The 22,873-nt window shown below is 39.4% G+C and overlaps 2 protein-coding genes across 3 annotated transcripts in view; both read left to right on the forward strand.

Moving 5' to 3' along the window:
- The first annotated feature begins 1,043 nt into the window (after positions 1–1,043).
- LOC116583126 (polyubiquitin) lies at positions 1,044–1,800 on the forward strand. The gene has a single exon (XM_032331139.1). The coding sequence runs from the start codon at positions 1,155–1,157 to the stop codon at positions 1,614–1,616; it is 462 nt and encodes a 153-aa protein (XP_032187030.1). The 5' UTR covers positions 1,044–1,154; the 3' UTR covers positions 1,617–1,800.
- Positions 1,801–8,874: 7,074 nt separating this feature from the next.
- CYLC1 (cylicin 1) overlaps positions 8,875–22,873 on the forward strand; it is a 101,309-nt gene continuing 87,310 nt past the window's right edge. Inside the window, exon 1 of one of the 2 annotated variants that reach the window (XM_032331137.1) lies at positions 8,875–8,915. In XM_032331137.1, the coding sequence (XP_032187028.1) occupies positions 8,884–8,915 (32 nt within the window). In that variant the 5' untranslated portion in view covers positions 8,875–8,883. Of the gene's footprint in view, positions 8,916–10,204; positions 10,317–22,873 lie in introns of those variants that run through there. The other variant, XM_032331138.1, reaches the window with a different exon arrangement.

The raw sequence follows: 22,873 nt of genomic DNA on the forward strand, positions 1-22,873 counted from the left end.
AATCCTTGACTTTTCTGCCAGTTCTATGTTCTCCTGTTGCAAGGGGGTTATATTGAGCATGTAAGACTAACATTTTTGTCGCTCTAATTTTCTTTGGTACAAATGACATTAGGGCGTTTATAATATAGGGACCAAAAAGTAACAGTAGTACACAGTCGACTGATAAGTTAGCCATTCAATGCTTTGTATAACCTTTTCCATTTTTCCTAATTCCGTTCATCTAACTTCCCACCTATACTTTACATAAACAGGTAACAATAGGACAACAATAAACTCACAGTTTTGTAGTCTTAGCTTTAGTCCATGGTCAGCGGGGTCTGTCGGCTGCAGCTTCCATCTCTGGGGGGCATCCTTACTCTTGACTGGTTTGATGTGACCCACATGAACCCAGGCCCTAATGCCTTCTACTTTTACTGCCGTGGGTGTGGTCAGGATAACAGTAAACGGTCCCTTCCAGTGAGGCTCCAAGTTCCCCACTTGATAGCGATGTATCCAAACCAAGTCCCCGGGTTGGTAAGGATGTGGTTCCACTTCCGTCTCCATCCCAGTGTGGGCAGTCCGGATCCCTGCATGGGATTTTTTTTTTTTTTAGATTTTATTTATTTATTTGACAGAGAGAGATCACAAGTAGGCAGAGAGGCAGGCAGAGAGAGAGGGAGAAGCAGGCTCCCTTGCCGAGCAGAGAGCCCGATGCGGGGCTCGATCCCAGAACCCTGAGATCATGACCTGGGCCGAAGGCAGAGGCTTAACCCACTGAGCCACCCAGGCGCCCTTGCATGGGCTTTTTTTTAAGACAGACTGTAATGCCTGCAGTGATTGGAGTACAGACTGATCAGTCATTTCTGCTAGGGCAACCTCCCATAGCCAAGGACAGAAGGGGGGGGGGGCGTCTCCCAAGCATTATTTCAAATGGGATCACCTTGTTTAAATAGGGTGTACATCATGCCCTGAGGAGGGCTAAAGGAAGGAGATCCACCCATCCACCGCCAGTCTCCAGAATTAGTTTTGACAAGGTCTCTTTAAGAGTCCCATTCATGAGCCCCGCGGAGCCGCCAGCGTTCAGGAGCTGCTGGCATTGTCGGGTGTGGGTGTCTTGGCGTTTGAGTGAGTCGACGTGATTGCGTTCAGTGTCCTTCACTCGCTAACAGGTCAGAATGCAGATTTTCGTGAAGACCCTGACCGGCAAGACCATCACTCTGGAGGTGGAGCCCAGTGACACCATTGAAAATGTGAAGGCCAAGATCCAAGACAAAGAGGGCATCCCCCCCGACCAGCAGAGGCTTATCTTTGCTGGCAAGCAGCTGGAAGATGGCCGCACTCTTTCTGATTACAACATCCAGAAAGAGTCCACCCTGCACCTGGTCCTGCGCCTGAGGGGTGGCATGCAGATCTTCGTGAAGACCCTGACTGGCAAGACCATCACCCTGGAGGTGGAGCCTAGTGACACCATTGAAAATGTAAAGGCCAAGATCCAAGATAAGGAGGGCATACCCCCTGACCAGCAGAGGCTTATCTTTGCCGGCAAGCAGCTAGAAGATGGCCACACTCTTTCTGATTACAACATCCAGAAAGAGTCAACTCTCCACCTGGTTCTCCGTCTGAGGGGTGGCTGTTAATTCTTCAGTTTTGAATTCATAGTGCCCAATGATGGCATTGCTCTGCACTATAGCCATTTTGCCCCAATTTAAGTTTAGAAATCACCAGTTTCAGTAATAACTGAGTCACTGGTTTTCTCAATAGCTGTTCAAAATGTTAATAAAAGTTTCGTTGCATGGTAGCAAAAAAAAAAAAAAAAAAAAAGAGTCCCATTCATTCTCTCTACTTGCCCAGAACTCTGGGGCTGATAGGCACAATGCAGTTTCCAATTAGTGCCCACGGCCTTGGCCAATGCCTGTGAGACTGAGCTCACAAATTCAGGGTCATTGTCTGACCCAATCACGAGAGGCAGCCCAAACCTAGGAATTATTTCTTCTAGTATCTTTTTGGCTACCACTCCTGCCATCTCATGTTTGGCGGAAAAAGCCTCTACCCAGCCTGAAAATGTATCTACAAAAACTAACATATACTTGTGCCCATATTTTCCAGGTTTCATTTCTGTAAAATCTATTTCCCAATAAATTCATGGTTCCTTACCTCTTTCTCTTTTCCCTCTTCCCATTTTAGTTCTTCCCACATTAACTGTGTGGCCTTGAGCACATCTATCAACTACATCCTGAACCATACACCCTAATTTAGAAACCTGGAATTGCTTGCCTATAAGGTCCTTGAGTTTGCGTATCCCCAAATGAGTACCGTGATGTATCTGGTCTACTAACTTCTTACCTAGTCTTCGAGGAAGAATTATTTTTCCTGCTTTAGTCTTAGCCCAGTCCCCTTCATAGTCCAATTTAACCCATTTCTGTAAATACTTTAAATCTTCTTCTGAATAGTTCAGTTTTTCTGGTAGGGCTGGAGCCAGGAGTGTAACCAGTTCTTGCACTGTTTCTTGGGCTGCTTGCTTTGTGGCTTGATCTGCTAAGTGGTTTCCTTTTGAAATCAGATCAGTCCCCTTTTGGTGTCCTGGGCAATGCATAACAGCCACCTCTTTTGGGTCCCAAATAGCCTGGAGGAGAGCCAATATTTCTCCTCTGTTTTTAATTCCTTTTCCTTCTGCTGTTAATAGGCCCCTTTCTTTATAAATAGTCCCATGTATATGGAGAGTAGCAAAGGCATACCTGCTGTCCATATAGATGTTGGCGGTTTTACCTTTGGCCATCTGCAGTGCCTTAGTGAGTGCAATCAGTTCCGCTTTTTGTGCCAAAGTTCCATGTGGCAGGGCTGCTCTCCAGAGTTTCTGCTCAGGAGAAAACACTGCAGCCCATGCATACCTCTTTCCATTGACCAAGTAGCTACTCCCATCTGTGAACAGAGTCATCTCAGTATTCGGGAGGGGAATGTCTCTGAGATCCGGCCTTATTCCTGTGACTTGGGTTAGTACCTCCCCACAGTCATGTGGATGGTCAGCCAGCTCCTCTGGCAGCAGTGTGGCTGGATTTAGCACCACCGGGGACAGGAAGGTCACTCTTGGTTCATTGAGGAGAAGGGCCTGATACCCCTTCATTTGGGCCTTCGTCATCCATCGGTCTGGTGGAGTCTGGAGAAGGCCCTCAATAGCGTGTCTGGTGGTTATGATGAGATTTTGACCCAAAGTCAATTTACTTGCATCCTTGACCAGGAGGGCCATTGCAGCAATTATGCAGAGGCAAGGGGGAACCCAGCTTCTACTGTATCTAGTTTCTTGCTAAGATAGGCTACTGGCCTTCGCCAAGGCTCCAGAGTCTGAGTTAAAACTCCTTTGGCCACCCCTGCTTTTTCATCCACATACAATTGGAAGGGCATGGTAACGTCTGGGATGGCCAATGCTGGGGCACTCAGTAAGGCTGTTTGTAATTCCCGAAATTCTCCTTCTGCCTCAGCTGTCCACTCTATCATAGTGAGCCCTCCTTTTGCCAGTTCGTAGAGAGGTTGGGCAATCTCTGCAAACCGCAGTATCCACAGCCTACAGTAACCCACCATCCCAAGAAACTCCCTCACTTGTTGGGACATGGTGGGGGGGGTATCGGGTGATCACCTGTTTCCTGGACTCAGACAGTGAATGCACTACCTCATGGAGATCAATGCCTAGATAAGTGGCATGGCTCTGACAGAGCTATGCTTTCTTCACTGACACCCGACACCCTTTATCCTGCAGAGTCTGTAAGAGAGCTCTTGTCCCCCGCAAACATGACTCATAGTCCTCAGCGGCTACTAGCAAGTCATCAACATACTGTAACAGAGTGACTCCTGGGTTGCAGGTTATGTACTCACGCAAATCCTCATGTAGGGCCTCATCAAAAATGGTGGGTGAATTCTTGAATCCTTGGGGAAGTCTTGTCCAGGTGAGCTGGCCTAGAAACCCTTTCTGTGGGGTGGACCACTCAAAAGCAAAAAGGGGCTGAGATTCCCTCACTAAAGATATACAGAAAAAATGCATCCTTGATATCTAAGATGGTATACACAGTTCTTTTGGGGCCAGGAGGGAGAGTAGGGTATGGGGGTTACACACCATTGGGTGGTTATCTTCAGCCCGTTTATTAACTTCCTGCAAGTCCTGGATGGGTCAGTACTCCCCAGTCTTGGTCTTTTTGACAGACAGGAAAGGGGTGTTCCATGGAGATTTGCAAGGAACTAGGATCCCATCTCCTCGGAGGTGGTTAATGTGTTTTCTGATCCCTTCCTTTGCTTCCTGGGGAAGGGGGTACTGCCGAACGTGAATAGCCATAGCTGTCACCTTTAATTGTACCTCCACTGGAGGTTGTTCCTTGGCCAAGCCAGGGGGTTTTCCCTTCTGCCCAGACCTCAGGAAACTCATCCTGTAGGATTTGGAAAAGGCTCCCCCTCTTTGTCTCCTCTGGTTCTGAGACTGGCTTGTAAAGGAGGTATTCATCTACTGCTGCCATAAGTACTTGTACAGTGGGTTGTCTCAAGGTTACAGTCATGTCTCCTTCCGAGAACTGAATGCCAGCTCTTAACTTGTGGAGGAGATCTCTTCCCATCAAGTTATATGGGGCATTAGGGAGGACCAAAAATCGATGTTTAACTACTCCTGAGGCCAAATTTAGAGTCCTTTCTGTTGTCTATTTATGTCTCTCTGTGCCATTTGCTCCTTGTACCCAAACTTCCTCTACAGATAGTTTTCCAATAGGTTTAAGTAATGATGAAAATTGGGCTCCCATGTCCACCAAAAAATCAACTGATTTCCCCTCCACTTCAATTTTTATCCGAGGTTCAGGGAGGGGCTCCGAACCATGGCCCCTTCATTCTCTGGTGGCAAGCATTGCTGTCTTCCTTTTGGGGCACTCCCTGGCCCAATGTCCTTTTTCCTTACAGTAAGCGCACTGATCTGAATCTAAGTCTTCCCGCCTGCCTTCTCTGTGCTTAGGCTTTTCCTTCCATTTACTATCCCCTACCCGTCTCCTCCCTGCCTCATGTAATGCCAAAACCTTAACCAGTTTTTTTGTCTGTTTTTCATCTTCTTGCACATCCCTGTTGTTAAACACCTTTTTTGCTATTCCCACTAACTCAGTCAGATTCTTCTTTTCAAATCCTTCGATTTTCTGAAGTTTCCTCCTTATATCTGGGCTGACTGACTGACAAATGCAAGATTCATTGCCCTCTGATTTTTGGGTGCCTCAGGGTCGATGGGGCTATACATTTTATAGGCTTCAATTAGCCTTTCTAGGGAAGCTCCTGAAGACTCATTCTTACATTGAGTCACCGTACTAATTTTAGATAAATTTATGGGTCTCCTTGCAGCTGCACGGAGGCCTCCCAGTAGAGCCTGGCGGTAGAAACATAAGCTCTCCTTGCCTTCATCAGAGTTTGGATCCCAGTCGGGGGGTTCCCTTGGGCAGTAGTCCTCCATTCGGTGGGGATCGAGGTCCCTACCAAGTCGCTCGCTTATCACCTTATGGGTTTCTCACATGATGCGATCCCGCTCTTCCCCGTTAAAGAGAGCCATAAAGAGCTGTTGAATATCCACCCAGGTAGGTTAATGAGTAAGAAAGACAGTCTCCAAGAAGCTAATTAAATCCTGAGGGTGGACAGAAAAGGATTTGTGTTGGGTCTTCCAGTTATAGATGTCAGAAGAAGAGAAAGGGATATAGCTTAGGTGGGGCCACCCTCTCCTGTCTGGTAGAGCAACCTCACGAAGAGGCAGCATTGGCGCGAACAGTACCGGTGAGGTAAAGAGAGGCAGAGGGTGATAGAGGAAAGGGGAAGGATCAGGGTGGTCTCTCTGCTTAGTGGTCCAATAGGTGGACCCCGACCGTGTATGAGGTGGACTGGCAAAGGCATTTCGGGACCGAGAGTCAGATTTAGAGGACAAATGGCGGGGGGGAATTCCACATCCTCCATATCCGATGGAGGTAGAACAGTCTTCTTCCCTGGTTTCCCCTTATCTGTCTGTTCTTGTTTTGGTGCTCTGACCTGCCTTAGAGGGAGAGAGATGGTTTCGTTAACAGGGGGAAGGTGGGACTTGAACCATGAACCAGGGCAGCTCTTCTATCAGATATCGCCAGGCCACAATGTACGGTATTTGTTCTCGATGTAGATCAAAGACCTCACTCAGGGTAGAATAGATCTGAGTCAAGGCAAACATTCCTTCCAGGGGCCACCCTGTGGAGAAAGTAGGCCACTCTAATTGGCAGAGTGTTTTTAGTTTTCCCGGGTAAACCTTGTCACCTGACTGAGTGGCTTTACCTTGAAAATCCTTGAAATGTTCAAGAACAAGACCTAGGGGTGTCACAGGTCCCTTACTCCCCGTTTGTCCCATTTCTCCAAATACAACAAATAGCACAATAGACAACAAAAAAACAAGGCAAAGACAACAGCAGACCCAGCGATTCCCATCCAGAGCCTGCTGCTGGTGGGGACTTTCTGGGTCCCCTGCAAACACAACAAACCACACAACAGACAACAAAAAAAACAGGCAAAGACAACTGCAGGCCCACCGATTCTTACCCAGAACCTGCCACTGGTAGGGGGCTTTCTTTATTCCCCGACTGCCTACGGAGATTCGAACCCCTCAACTGTTTAGGGGGACTTGAACTCCCCAACCGCCCAGGGGGACTCAAAGCCCCTGACAGCCCAGGGGGACTCAAACCCCCCGACCATCTAAGGGGACTCGAACCCCCCAACCATCTAGGGGAACTTGAACCCCCCCAACCACCCAGGGTAACTTGAACCCCCTCTCAATCTACCAGCAGAGGGATGGGGCATCCCCACATCCACTCCAGCCCTGAAGAGCATGGCCGCATCCAGTTTCTCCCCGGTGGGCTATACCCTGGAGCTCCGCAACCAGACAGACAGACACAATCCCAATACCTTCAGAGGCTTTTCTCAGAAATTCTGATATTGGCTCAGTTCTCATAGTTTGATCCAGGTGCCCCCTCCAATGTTAGGATCCATGATCAAAGGAACGAGACTGACGCAAAGTGAAAGTCAAGCAAAGCTTTATTTCGTTCCAAGCATCAGAAACCAAACTAACTGGTAAGAGCCATCTATTATGAAAAGGTTGTTAGGGTCCATGATCAAAGGAATGAGAGGCGATGACGATGACCCCAACAAAGCCACTCCCAACGTGGCCACTCTGGACGAGGCCGTTCCCTGATGGGGCTGCTCCAGACGAGGCCTTGAGATGCTTAGAGAATACAATTATGACCACTATACAACTAACCACTATTTCTGCTTCTGTTCCTTCACTTGCTAACCCATGAGGAGATGGAAAAATACCAGCAGACTTTCTATAGACGCTCTGTAACCACACATCCCCTGCCCAGAATTGAACGTGACAGAATGGCTGCTCCCTGGCCCCCCATCAGGCTCTGGGCCAAGAGATAACAACCATCTGGCACCCCGTGGCTTGACAGGAAGACCCCGATCAATCCTGACGTGACACATACCCTAGCAGTGCCAACTCAGCAGTTTGAAGAATGACAGCCCTTTGACCTAACCAATAATCTGTTTCCAGCCCTTTTCCCGCTCTGTCGCGCGCCAGTCATATTATAGAGTTGCTTTTTTATTTTCCCGCTGTATGTAGTGATTTGTTACAAGATACTATGATGTATGCTAAGTCCCTGCCTCCCCCAAAATAGTGTATAAAAGGTGTTGTGATCCTGAGCTCGGGGCCTCTTAGCGTCACCGGCAATGAGTGGGCGGAAGTCTGGGTTAGAACTCCTAATAAACGACCCTTGCTGTTAGGCTTTGACTCTGGACTCTGATGGTAGTCTTTGCAGGGGGTGGGGCTTGGAATTTGGGCATAACAGCCTCTCCCCAGACGATGCTGCTCCTGACTAGGCCGCTCACCAAGGAGGCCTCATGTCGAGGAAGCCACTCCGGGAATGAAGCTGCTCCCCGGAATGACGCCACTTGGCGAGGCCGCGGCTCCAGGCGGTGAGGCTGCTGGCAGCTGGGTCGCTCCCAGGGGGTAGGGGCGGCGCGGTTCCCAACAACTGTCACTACCGTGGCTATCCTGGTGGCTATCCTAAGGACTCTCCCAACTAATGGCTCTCACAGCTCTGACGGCTCTAACGGCTCTGATGGCTCTAATTACTCCTACTACTCCTCCTACTCCTACCTGCCCAGCCTCACAAACTAACCTTTATAGAGGTGGTTGAGCCTGGCCCACACACAGGTGGCCAATGGGATTTCAACTGACCTCAGTAAATATATGCACGCCTCACTGATTGGATGTCTCCATCCAGCCTGGCCTGCCCCTATATCCGGGGGTTTACAAGTAAGTTCCTCTGGAAGGGGCAGGCCCTTACAGCGGAGTTTGTGGGGTAGGGCACATTGTCCTAATACCATAGGTAGAGATTGTTCCCTGTGGTTCTGGCAAATGTCCTGCTATCTCGACTACACGAGGTGAAGAGAAGTGGTTATTGTGAACATATATATTTTTAGGGGGAGAAGTCTGAATGTGAAGGAAATGTACAGGATTAAAGCTGCTCTTTATAGAGGAATGTTTATATTCTTTTATTTTCCTTTCAGTCCATATAGCCCTTTTTTGCACACATCTACACATATGTATGTTCAAAACTAGTATTTAAATAGTCTGATATCAAATAATTAGATATTTATTAAACAATCAAATAGATTCAATCAATGAAAAAATGAAAAAAAAGACTGATTCTCTCAGTTCAAACTGTAAAATAGTGCAATTTAAAAATGGATATCAGAAGCATCTATACACTGTAAAGGATAGTTACTCTGTCTTTTACCTTCAACTTCCTGTTATTTCCACTGTCTTTATGATGTCATCACTCAACTTAACCACTGAAATTACAATGCTAAAGTCCTGGCAACATGTACGCAGGGGAAATGTCTCTTCCAAGATTGTAAGTACTTTGTTTAATACTTTTTCAGTATTTTTAATGACTAACATGCTCAACTTAGCAACATACTTATATTTTTAAATGTAAATAATGTTTCTTTCATGGAAATTTTATTTGTAGATTAAAATTTTAAACAGAAGTATGAAATTTTCAACAATATCTTGGGTGTTTTGAATTGAGATTTAGCTACTTCAGGCTTTTTCATGAAATACTTCCATGGTCTTAACCATTGTGTGTGTATGTGTTTATAATCACATCCTATTTTAAGAAGAAGGGAAGTAATTACTGTGTATGAAGACATTTAAAATGGAAAGCTGGATAAAATGTAGTTAAGACTTTATTATACAGCTTTGATATACTCAATTTTATGTAAAAGGAAAATTAGACCATTCCTTTGCTCTGATAAAAAGGAAGGCTTAGGATCATTTGCAATAAAATAAAGTATAGTGAGTTGACTTTCAAAAGGAGTCATTAAGTGGATGATGAATATTATTAATATGGAACTAAACAATAGTATTTCTGCAGGCTTTAGTGGCCACAGTCTTTCAATGTTGGTCTTTAAAAGTTGATCTCCTCTGAAAGAATATTGCTGAAATAATACAAAAATGAGGATAATATAGACCATATTGATTTGGAGCCACCAGCTAATAGCCATGTGTATTAAGTTGAACAGAAGAGATTATCATACTCAACCATTTTTTATCTAAAATAAATGGAAATTTCAATCTGATAGAAAAAGCAGATAAAAATCAGTAATAAAGATATACTTTAGATGACATAAAAACAGTTGAAAGTTATAAACAGGTATTTTATAGAAAAAATGTGAATGGCCAATACATATATGAAAAGTGGTACAACCTTATTTATGAAAAGAGAAATTAGAACATCTTTAACTCAGAAATTAAAATTCTAAAAACAAAAACAAAAACAAAACAAAATAAAGGGAAAAAAAACCACCAAAACAACCCCTAAAGGGATATTTCCTTTTTAAATGATACATTTTTGTGATGTTTCAATGTTTTTCAATGAGTATGTGTTACTTTTAAAATCAGAAATTTCAATACACTGTGAAAGAAAGGAAAAGAATCACTTAATCTAGAAATTGAAATTGAGCTCCTAGTGCTTTTAGAAATATATTTCTAGTTTGATGCTGCCTCTGTCTCCACTTTCCTCTTACATCATAAAGGCTTCAGGATTACATCACCATTGGGCATTATGTCTGAAACAAACTCATCAGCAAAATCTTCTGTATCCTCCTCTGCTTCATATCTGAATATTTCCACACTTTCTTGCTCTCTGACACTTGGCTGTTTCTCAAATACACTGCATTTCCTGAGGCCCTCTTGAGTAGATGTTTTCCTTTCTATATCCCTTCCTACCACTGGACCCAGAGGTGCAGTAAATGTACGTTTGTGTTCTCAGTGGCATTTCCAACTCATTCTATATCCTTACTCCCTAAAAATAGCCAGTTTTGAATCTCATAATGATATCATCTGTGACTTTTCCTTGTTATATTTATCTAGTAACTCCCAGGTCATTACCTTTATTTTGCCATGATTTTCTATCTGGCCCACTGCCTTTCCCTAGTGATTTTAAGATGTAGATAATTATTCTTATATCCTAACATCTCAATTACTTGACTTTACTTTCTGAAACTATCTTGCCTTCCATCTAATTTCAGTGGCCCACTCTTATTCATATCCCTTCAAATTTTTAAAATCAAACATTTCATTTTCCAACCACTGCTTCAGGTACCTCTAATATCCACACTTTTTCAACTTTGTTGAAGAATACAACAATTCTTCTACCCCTATAAGACCTACAATTGATTTTATTGCCTTCAAGATATTGTTGATCAGTCCTTTCCCCATGTCTTTACTTACGTTCTTACCCTTTATAGATCCTTAGCTATCTTAGGTTCTTAGAGGCTCATGGTGAACTGATAGAAATAAATTCCTGCATACATCTTCAATCCCCTTTACTCACTCTCCTTTTAACATTTCTTTGACAAAACCCTAATTTTAGAGGCACCTGGTTGGCTCAGTGGGCTGGGCCTCTGCCTTTGGCTCAGGTCATGATCTCAGGGACCTGGGATCGAGCCCCACATTGGGCTCTCTGCTCATTGGGGAGTCGGCTTCTCTCTCTCTCTCTCTCTCTCTCTCTCTCTGCCTGCCTTTCTGCCTACTTGTGATCTCTATCAAATAAAGAAATTAAATTTTAAAAAATCCCTAATTTTAGATAAATCCAACTCCCCTATTACTCCTCAGTAGTACCTTGGCAAGCTGAATATGGTTGAGGAAAACCGTGTAGCCATGACAGTTGGCTTCAATTTAATTTATAATGTCATACTGCAAGTAGACCATTAATGATACCCAGCAATGTTATTAAACTTCTCTCATCTGTTCAAATCTCTCTTTTAAGATGACTATTTCCTACATTTTTTCTCTTAAATTTACAACAGATTTTTCCAACCTACTTTGGCTAATAGAGACAAATAGGGGACATTTTCACGATTGCCACAGCTAAATATCCTAGTCTATATGCATCTTTAAAAAACTTTTTTCCTGGGACGCCTGGGTGGCTCAGTGGGTTAAGCCGCTGCCTTCGGCTCAGGTCATGATTCCAGGGTCCTGGGATCAAGTCCCACATCGGGCTCTCTGCTCAGCAGGGGGCCTGCTTCCCTTCCTCTCTCTCTGCCTGCCTCTCTGCCTACTTGTGATTTCTCTCTGTCAAATAAATAAATAAAATCTTAAAAAAAAAAAAACTTTTTTCCTTCCTTCCTCCTATTGGAGTAGATACCCTCCTCTTGCTCACATCTAAGTATAACTTAAGATGTATTAGTTTCCTGTGGCTACTGAAACAAATTACCATAAACTTGCTAGCTTAAAACATTAGACATTTATTGTCTCAGATTTCTGGGAGATGAAAGTCCAAAATCAAGATGTTAGCAGTATGGGTACTTATTAAGGATCTAAGAATCTGTCCCATGATTCTCCTAGCTTCTGGCAGTTTCTGGTAATCATTGGCATTCTCTGGATTGTAGATACAGCACCCCAATATCTGTCTCCACCACTACATGGCACACTCTCCCTGATTGTGTGTGTCTGTATCCAAATTTCTTTCTTCTCATAAGAACACTAGTCATTGTGTGGGAGCCCACCCTAATCCATTATGACCTCATCTAAACTATATTACATCTGCAAAGACCCTGTTTCCAAATAAGGTCAATTTCACAGGTACCAAATGATAGGACTTGAATATATCTTTATGGGTGACACAATTCAACACACAGCACTAGGCATTGGATGTTCTTCGCTGCTTAAAGATATGACTCTTATAATTAAGTTATCTTCTGTATCCTCATTCTTTATCTTTCTTCTATAGCTTTATTGAAACAGAATTGACATAGAATTGTGTATGTTTGAGGTGTACAATGTGATGATTTGCTACTCTGATGCATTGCAAAATTATGACCATGGTAAGTTTAGTTAACACCTCCATCACAACATGTAATTACTTTTTAAAATTTTTTTTGTTGTGGTGGTGAGAACATTTGAGGTCTACTCTTTTATCAAATTTCAAGTATATAATAAAGCATTGTTGACTATGGTCACTGCACTATGCATTAGATCCCTACTATATATTCATCTTATAACTGGAAGTTTGTACACTTTGAACATCTCTGCATTTCTCCTACCCGCAAGCCCCAGGCAATCACCACTGTACAGTTTCTAGGAATTCAGCTTCTTTACAATTCACATATGAATGAGATCATAGATTATTGTATTTCTGTCTAATTTATTTTACATAAAATAATACCTTCAAGATCCATCTCTTTTGTCATAAATGATAGGACTTCCTTTTTTCTCATGGCTGAACTCTATATATCTACCTATCTTTCTTTCTACCATCTATCTATTATCTATCTATCTATCATCTATAATCTATCTATCATCTATCATCTATCTATATCTTTGATAGAGTGGTTTGATTTCTTTCAATATATACCCAGAAGTGGGGTTGCTGTATCATATGGCAGTTCTATTTTTAATTATTGAAGAACTTCATCCTATTGTCCATAATGACTGTACCAATTTCCCTTTGTGTCTAGAGTGTTCAAAGTTTCCCTTCTCTTCATGACCACCACCACGTGGTTCTTCCCTTTTTTGATAAGAGCCACTTTAACAGGTGTGAAGTGACATCTCATTCTAGTTTTGATATGGACTACCTTGATAATTAAAGTTTGCTGAGCATCTCCTCATGTACCTGTTGGCCATTTGTATCTCTCCCTTGGGAAAATGTCTATTAAGTTTCTCAGCACATTTTAGTTTAGTTTCAGGTTTTTATTTAAATGCCAGTTAGTTAACATACTGTACAATACTAGTTTCAGGTGTAGAATTTAGTGATTTGTCACTTACATAAAACACCCAGTACTCATCACAAGTGCCCTCCTTAATACCCATCACCCATTTAACTGATGCTGCCCATCTCCACTCCAGCAATCCTCAGTTTGTTCCCTACAGTTAAGAGATTTTATGGTTTGCCACTTTTTTTTTCTTTCTCTCTATATATTTTAAAATTCAGATTACTTTATTAATTTTTCTATTGAGTTGTTAAGAATTCCTCATATATTTTGTGTATTAACCTCTTATAGACAGTTTCCAAATATTCTGTCCCATTCCATATGCTGCCTTTTTATTTCAATGATTCTTTTTCCTTTTGATGTGCAGAAGCTTTCAATGTGATGTAGTTTCATTTTATTTATGTTTTTTTTCGGGGGGTTGCGTATACATTTGGTGCATCTCTTTATATACCTGTTGACCATTTATGCCTTCTTTAAAAAAGGTCTATTCAGGTAATTTGTCTATTTTTTAATCAATTTACTATTTTAATATTGAGTTGTGTCAGTCACCTAAATATTATGGATATTAAGCCCTTATCAGATAATTGGTTTGCAAATATTTTCTTCCTTTCAACATGCTGCTTTTCAATATTATCAATTGTTCATTTGCTGTGCAGAAGCTAAGCTTTATATAGTCCTACATATTTATATTTGCTTTTGTTGCCTTAACTTTTGGTGGCATATCCAAAAAATAATAATGTCAAGGGCATATCAAAGATCTTTCTTCCTATGTTTTCTTCTATGAGTTGAAAAGTTTCAGTTCTTATGTTTAAGTTTTTAACCCATTTCAAGTTAATTTTTGTGATTTGTGTGAGATGGGGTTCCACTTTTATTCCTTTGTATATGGATATCCACTTTTCCCAGAACTGTTTATTGATCCATTTGTGCCCTCATAAAAGATTAGTTGATTACAAGTGCATGGATTTATTTCTCTGCTCTTCATTACATTCCATAGGTCTATGTTATTGTTTTTATTCCAATACCATACTGTTTTAATTACTATACCTTTGTATTCTAGTTTGCAATCAGGAAGTAATAGCTCCAGCATTATCCCTCTTTCTCAAGACTCTTTTGGCTATTCATAGTCTTTTGTGCATCCATACGAATTTTAGGATTGTTAGTTCTATTTCTGTGGAAAAATTCTATTGGAATTTTGATCAGGAGTGCATTTAACCTATAGAAGGATTTGGTAATATTGGCACTTTAACAGTATTATTCAACTGAACCCTGAACTTGGGTTATCTTTCCAGTTACTTGTGTCTTCATTTTCTTTCATCAATAACTGAAATTTTTTAATGTACAAATATTAACTTCTTTGGATTGTAAGAATTTTATGGTTTTTAAGTATTCTGAATTAGATTGTTTACTTTTCTTTTTTTAAATTTTTACTTAAATTCCAGTTAGTTAATATATAATATAATATAATATAATATAATATAATAATATAAATTTCAGGTATAAAATTTACTGGTTCAACACGAACATCCCAAGAACTGCCCTTCTTAATCCCTATCACCTATTTAATCCCTCTTCTTGCCCACCTCTGCTCTGGTAACCATTATTTTTTGTCTATAATTAAGAGTATGTTTCTTGGTTCACCTTTCTTTTTTTCCTTGGCTCATTTGTTTTATTTCTTAAATTCCACATATGAGTGAAATCATATAGTATTTGTCTTTCTCTGACTGACGTATTTTGCTTAACATAATATTCTCTAGTTCCAACTACATCATAACAATGGAAATAGTCATGCTTTTTTATGGCTGAATAAGATTCCACTATATATGAAACTTTTTTATTCATTCATATATTGATAGTCACTTACACTGCTTTCATAATTTAGCCATTGTACAAAATGCTGCTATGAACATAGGGGTACATCAATCCCTTTGAATTAGTATTTCTCCATTCTTTTGGTAAATACCTAGTAGTGCAATTGCTAGATCATAGGGTAGTTCTACTTTTAACTTTTGAGGAAACTCCATGGTGTTTTTCATAGGGGCAGCACCAGTTTGCATTCCCACCAACAATGTAAGAGTGTTCTCCTTTCTCCACAACTTTGTCAAACTTGTTTCTTGTGTTGCTGATTTAAACCATTCTGATAGGTGTGAGGTTATATCTCATTAGAGTTTTGATTTGTATTTCCCTGATGATAAGTGATCTTGACATCTTTTCAGGTGTCTTTTGACCACGTGTATGTCTTCCTTAGTAAAATGTCTATTCAAGTATTCTGCCCATTTTTTAATTAGATTATTCATTTTTGAAGTGTTAAGTTTTATAAGTTCTTTATATATTTTCAATACCAATACTGTGTCAGATAACCATAAGAAACTCTTAACTATAGTAAGTGAATTGAGGGTCACTGGAGGGGAGGTGGCTGGAAGGATGGGGCAACTGGGTGATGGGCATTAAGGAGGGCACTTGATATAATGAGCACTGGGTGTTTTATGCAACTGATGAATCACTAAATTCTACTTCTGAAACTAATAATACAGTATATGTTAACTAAGTTTAATTTGAATTTAAAAAAACAATACATAATTTTCAACTATTTTCTCCCATCCCATAGCTGTGTTTTAGTTTTGTTGATTATTTATTTTGCTGTGCAGAAGCTTTTAAGTTTGCTGAAGTCCCAGCACTTTATTTTTGCTTTAGTTTCGCTTCCCGCAGGAGACATATCTAGTAAGAAGTTACTATGGTTGATGCCAAACAGGTTACTGATTTTGTTCTTCTCCAGGATTTTGATGGTTTCAAGTCTCATATTTAAATCTTTTATCCATTTTGAATTTATTTTTGTGTATGGTGTAAGAAAGTGGTGCAGTTTCATTCCTTTGCATGTTGCTGTCCTGTTTACCCAACACTTGTTTGAAGGGAATGTCTTTTTCCCATTGGATATTCTTTCTTGCTTTGTTGAGGGGTAATTGTCCCTATAGTTGTGGGTTTATTTGGGTTTTCTCTTCCATGCTATTGATCTATGTGTGTATTTTTGTGGCAGTACCATACTTCATTGATAACTACAGCTTTGTGATATAATTTGAAATCTGGAACTTTGATGCCTCCAGCTTTGCTTTTTGTTTTCAATATCATTTGGTTATTCAGGGTCAGTTGCATTTCTATACAAATTTTATGGTTGTTTTTTGTAGTTCGGTGAAAAATGCTGTTGGTATTTTGATAGGAATTGCATTAAACCTATAGATTGTTCTGGGTATTAGAGATATTTTAAGAACATTGGTTCTTCCCATCCACGAGCAAAGAATATCTTTCCAATCCTTTGTGTTGTCTTCAATTTCTTTGACCAGTGTTTTATAGTTTCAAAAGTACAGTACTTCCATCTCTTTGGTTAGGTTTATTCCTAGGTATCTTATCATTTTTGGTGCATTTGCAAGTGGGATTTATTCCTTAATTTAATGTTCTGCTGCTTCATTTTTGGTATATAGAAATGCTACAGATTTCTGTATGGTGATCTTTATCTTCTGATTGTACTGAATTTGTGTATGATTCCTAGCAAGTTTTTGATGGAGTCCTTTGGGTTTTCTATATAGAGTATCATGTCATCTGCAAATTATGAAACTTTTACTTCCTTGCTAATTTGGATGCCTTGTGTTTCTTTTTGTTGTCTAATTGCTATAATTAGGGCTTTCATTACTTTGTTCAGATACAGTTGTGAGAGTGGATATCCCTGTCTTATTCTTGACCATAGAGGTAAAGCTCTCAGTTTATCCCCATTAAGGATGATATTAGCTGTGGGTTTTTCATAAATGGCCATTATTATGAGAGGTATGTTCCCTCTAAAACTACTTTGTTGGAGACTTTTGTTCTGAAACAGTGTTACATTTTTTGGAATTTTTTTCAGCATCTATTGAAAAGGTAATATGGTTTTTATCCTTTCTTATATTGATGTGTGCTTTTTTAAAGAGAGGGCAAAGAGAGGAGGAGTATAGGGGCACGGGGGGAGGAGAGAGAGTGAATCTCAAGCATACTCTGCACACTTAACACAGGGCCCAACACTGGGCTCAGTTTCACGACACTGAGATCATGACCTGAGTTGAAATTAAGAGTGAGATGCTTAACTGACTCCACCACACAGGCACCAATTAATGTGGTTTATAACATTGATTGATTTGTAAATATTGAAACAGGGGTGCCTGGGTGGCTCAGTGGGTTAAGCCTCTGTCTTCCACTCTGGTCATGATCTCAGGGTCCTGGGATTGAGCCCAGCATCTGGCTCTCTACTCAGCAGGGAGCCTGCTTCCCCTCTCTCTCTGCCTGCCACTCTGCCTACTTGTGATCCTCTCTGTCAAATAAATAAATAAAATCTTTAAAAAAATGAAAATATTGAAACAAACTGACAACCAGTAAATAAATCCCTCTTGATCATGGTAAGTGATTTTTAAAATGCAATGTTGGATTCGTTTTCTTAGTATTTTATTTTATTTTTTACTATGTTATGTTATTCACTATACAGTACATCACTTGTTTTTGATGTAGTGTTCCTAGTATTTTATTGAGAATTTTTGCATCTGTGTCCCTCAGAGATGTTGGTGTGTAGTTCTCTTTTTCAAAGGTCTTTCTCAGGTTTTTGTAGCAGTGTAATGCTGGCTTCATAAAATAAATTTGGAAGTTTTTCTTCCTTTTCTACTTTTTGCAATAGTTTGAAAATAGTAAGTATTAACTCTTCTTTAAATGATTGGTAAAATTTGCGTATAGAAGTCACATAGTTCTGAAATTTTTGTATGTTTGGAGTTTTTGATTCCTGAACTAATTTTTTTGCTGCTTATTGGTCTTTGCAAGTTTTCTTTTTCTTCCTGTTTTCAGTTTTGGTAGGTTATATGTTTCTACCCATTTATCCATTTCTTCCAGGTTTTCCAATTTGTTTGCATAGTTTTTCATAATATTCCATTATATTTTTTGTATTTCTGTGTGTTGGTTGTTGTTTCTCTTTTCTTTGTGATTTTATTTTATTTATTTATTTATTTAAAGATTTCATTTATTTATTTGACAGACAGAGATCACAAGTAGGCAGAGAGGCAGGCAGAGAGAGAGGAGGAAGCAGGCTCGCCACTGTGCAGAGAGCCTGATGTGGGGCTTGATCCCACCCTGGGATCATAACCTAAGCCAAAAGCAGAGGCTTTAACCCACTGAGCCACCCAGGCCCCCCTGACTTTATTTATTTAGCTTCTTTCTGTTTTTGAAAAGTCCTTCTAGAGGTATAACAATTTTATTCATTGTTTTCAAAGAAGCTTCTTCTGGTTTAATTGATGTGTGTGTGTGTGTGTGTGTGTGTGTGTGTGTGTGTAATTTGTTTATTTATATTTAGTTTCTATGATATTTATTTCTTTAATATTCATCATTTACTTCATTCTGCTGGCATTACTCTTTGTTGTTCTTTTTTACCACCCTTAGGTGTAAGGTTAGTTTTTTTTTTATTTGAGAAATTTCTTGTTGCTTGGGGTAAACCATATCCTTTCCAAAACCATGTTTGCTGCATTCCAAACGTTTGGAATGTCATGTTTTCATTTTCATTTGTTCCCATGTATTTTTTTAACTTTTTCTATGACTTCCTGGCTGACCCATTCATAATTTAGTAGCATGTTGTTTATCCTCCATATATTTGAAATGTTGTGATTATATCTGTGAAATCCATCTGGTCCACTGTTATTCAAAGCCATTAATTGTTGTTGATTTTCTTTTTACATGATCTGTCTGTTGATGTAAGTGAGGTGTTAAAATCCTCTACTATAACTGTATTATTATCAATTAGTTTCCTTACATCAGTTATTAGTTGTTTTATATATTTGGGTGCTCTCATGTTGGGTGCACATTTACAATTGTTATATCTCCTTGTTGGATTGTCCTCTTTATTATGATATACTGACCTTCTTTATCACTTGTTGCGGTCTTTATTTTAACATCTAGTTTTGGTGATATAAGTATTGCTACTCTGGCTTTATTTTGATATCCATTTGCATGATAAATGTTTCACCATCCCCTCCCTTTCAATGCGAAGGTGTCTTTAAGTCTAACATGAGGCAGACTATAAATGGGTTTTGTTCATCCATTCTGACACCCTATTTCCTTGAATTGGAGTATAAGTCCATTTGCATTCAAAGTCATTTTTTTTCTTTTTCAAAGTCATTATTGATAGATATGTATTTAGTGCACTTGAATTATTTGCTTTGTCATTGTTTCTGGGTATTTTCTGTGATTTATTCTTGTCTTTGTCACTTTTCGTCTTTCCTTTTCTTCAAAAGTCCCCTTTACTATTTCTTTCAGTACTGGTTTAGTATCACAAAATTCTTTAGTTCCTGTTTGTCTGGGAAATTCTTTATATTCTGAATAATAGACTTGCTATTTATACTTGGTTCCAGATTTTCCCCATTCAGCAATTTGAATGTATCATGCCACTCCCTTATGACTTACAAAATCTCTGTTGAGAAATCTCCAGCTAACTTGATGTGTCTTCTCTTGTAAAATAAGGACTTTTTTTTGTCTTGCTGTTTTATGATTTTTCTTTTCACTATATTTTCTTAAAAAATATTTTATTTATTCATGGAAGATGGAAAGAGAGAGGCAGAGGGAGAAGCAGGCTTCCAGAGGAGCAAGGAACCCAATGTGGGACTTGATCCCAGGACCCTGAGATCACGACCCAAGCTGAAGGCAGATGCTTAACCATCTGAGCTTCTCAGGCACCATCTCTATCACTATATTTTGCAAAGTTAATTTCAATATATCTTGGTGTTGGGCTCCTTTTGTTGATTCTGATGGGAGTTCTCTGTGCATCCTGTATCTGGATTACTATTTCCTTCCGAAGATTAAGAAAGTTTTCAGTTATAATTTGTTCAAATAAATTTTCTGCCTTCTTTTCTCTCTGTGCTTCTCCTGAGGCTCCTATGATATGAATGTTTTACACTTGTAAGAATTCAGAAAATTGAGCCCCTCTCGTTTTTCAAACCAATCATTGCTTTGGGGATCCATTTTCCTTGTGCTTCCCCTTCCGTGCTCCTCTCTCTCTCTCTCATCTTTCTCTGTGACCACAGCTCCTTCCCTTCTGTGGCAGCCATGATCCCTTTCTCCCTTAAACCACATCTCTGCACTTCCTCTTTTCTTAAATGTGGCTTCTTCTCTTCCTATAGCTGTGGAGTTTATTATGTCAGTCTTCAGGTTGATTTCTGAGGTATTTTGGAAGATCTGATAGTTATTTTAGTAGTGTTCCTGGGAGGAGATGACCTTTGGATCTTCTTACTATGCTGCTATTTCTCCTCTCCTTCTCCTAGATTCTTTTCATTATATATCATACATTCTTTTTTCTTTTATTTTTTTGTGCATAGAAATACAACAGACTTCTGTAAGTTGATTTGAATCCTGCATCTATACTAAATCTGTTGATTAGCTCCAACAGTGTTTTATGGAGTCACTAAGATTTTGCTTTCTATAAAACCATATATCCACAAACAAATAACTTTATTTCTTGATTTGGTTGTTTTTTATTTATTTTTAGACTAGTTGCTCTGGCTAGGACTTCCAGTACTATTTTGAATAGGGATAGCAAGACTGAGCACACTTGTTTTATTTCTGATTATGGAGAAAGCTTGTAATATTTCAACATTATGCATGATTTAAGATATGGGTTTGTTATATATAACTTATACTACATTGGGCTACATTTCCTTAATAACAAATTTGTTGAGAGTTTTTATATGAAAGAATATTGTATTTTGTTAAATGCATTTTTCTGCATCTATTGAGATTATATGATTTTTCTTTCATTCTATTTATTTGGTTTGTTATATGTACTAATTTGGGTTTATTTAATGTCTTTACATCCCAAAGATGAATCCCACTTCTTCGTGGTGTATAATCATTTTAATATGCTGTTAAATTCAATTTGTTAATATTTTCTTGAGAATTTTTGTATGCATATTCATCAGAGGTATTGGCCTGCAATTTCTTTATATTTACTCTCTTTATATGCCTTTGATATCAGGGTAATGCTTGTCTCACAAAGTGATAATTGATATATTTTTAGAATGTAGGTGAGGTTTGGTGGAGTGAGGTCTGGAGTTAAGGATCAAGAAAGAATTCTTGAGACATCTTTTGTGCAAAACAGTGGTTTTATTAAAGAAAGGGGATAGGACTCTTGGGCAGAAAGAGCTTCACTGGGGTTGTGAAGAGCAATTGATTATATACTATAGGGTTAGTGGAAGTAATGAAAAAGGGAGCTTTTCAATACTTTCTTTTTTTAAGAGTTTTTACTTTTTAAGTAATCTCTACATCCATTTGGGGCTTGAACTCACAACCCCGAGGTCAAGAGTCAGGTGCTCTGACTAACTGAGACAGTCAGGTGCTCTAAAAAAGGGAGCTTTTCAAAGAAACTTTCATATGCTAAAGAGGTCCTGTGAGATACTGGAGGCCTTGCCTTTGTCAAATTAAGGTTGTTTTTCCCTCTAACAAGGCATTAACATTAAGGCAGTTGAGAACTTCCTAGAGTAAAGTCACACATATCCCACTGGGGTGGTAGTAGGGGAAGTTTGCCTGGTATCAGCTTGTGCTCTGTCCTCAGTTGGCCTTCTGCTCTTGCATCAGTAATGTTGTCACCTCTGGATTTTTGAAATGTTTCAGAAGGGTTGGATTAATTATTTAAATATTTGGTATAGGAACAACAGGTGGTTCAGTTGGTTAAGCACCTGCCTTTGGCTAAGGTCATGATCCTTGCTCGGCTGGGAACCTGCTTCTGCCTCTCCCTTTGCCTCTCCCTCTGCTGCTCCCTCTGCTGCTCCCCTTGCTTTGTGCTCTCCCACTCTCACTCTCTCTCAGATAAATAAATAAAATATTTTAAAAAATAAATGTTTGGCACAATTCATCAGAGGAATCATTTGTTACTGGGCATTTCTTTGATGGGAGTTTTTTTTTATTGCTCTAGTCTTTGTTCTTACTATGTGTCAATTTAAATTTTCTCTATTTTCTTTCTTTCTTTTTTTTTTTAAAGATTCACTCTTTATGGGTTCTGTGTTTCTAAAAATTTAGGCACTTCCATATTTTTAAATTGTTGGCATACACTTGTTCATAGTAGCCTTGTTATGCCCCTTTATATTTCTGTGGTATCAGTTGGAATAGCTCCTATTTCATTAATAATATAATTTATTTGAAACTTCCTTGTTTTTGCAGTTAGTCTAGCTAAAGTTTTGTTAATTTTATCTTTTCAAAAACTAAGTTCTTAGTTTTATTGATATTTTCCATTGTTTTCCTAGTCTTTAATTTATTTCTGCTCTAGTCTTTATGTTTCCTTTAATCTAACTTGGAACATAGTTCATTCTTTTTCTAGTTCCTTGAGATGTCATTAGATTGTTTGTCTTAGATCATTCTTTTTTTTATTAATGTAATTATTTATTGTGTTAAATTTGATTCTTAGAACTGCTTTTGGAACATCCTGTAAGTTTTGGTATGTTTCCATTTCCATTTGTGTCAAAGTTATTTTTTATGTCTCTTTTCATTTCTTCATTGATCCAACGGGTGTTAGTCATTTGTATGTCTTCTTTGGAGAAGTGTCTGTTCATGCTTTCTA

This window comes from Mustela erminea, chromosome X, assembly GCF_009829155.1.
Source record: "Mustela erminea isolate mMusErm1 chromosome X, mMusErm1.Pri, whole genome shotgun sequence".
In the NCBI taxonomy this organism is placed as follows: Eukaryota; Metazoa; Chordata; class Mammalia; order Carnivora; family Mustelidae; genus Mustela; species Mustela erminea.

Bases quoted from the DNA above. Each gene is read 5' to 3' on its own strand.
- LOC116583126 (XM_032331139.1), top strand. From the start codon at position 1,155: ATGCAGATTTTCGTGAAGACCCTGACCGGCAAGACCATCACTCTGGAG.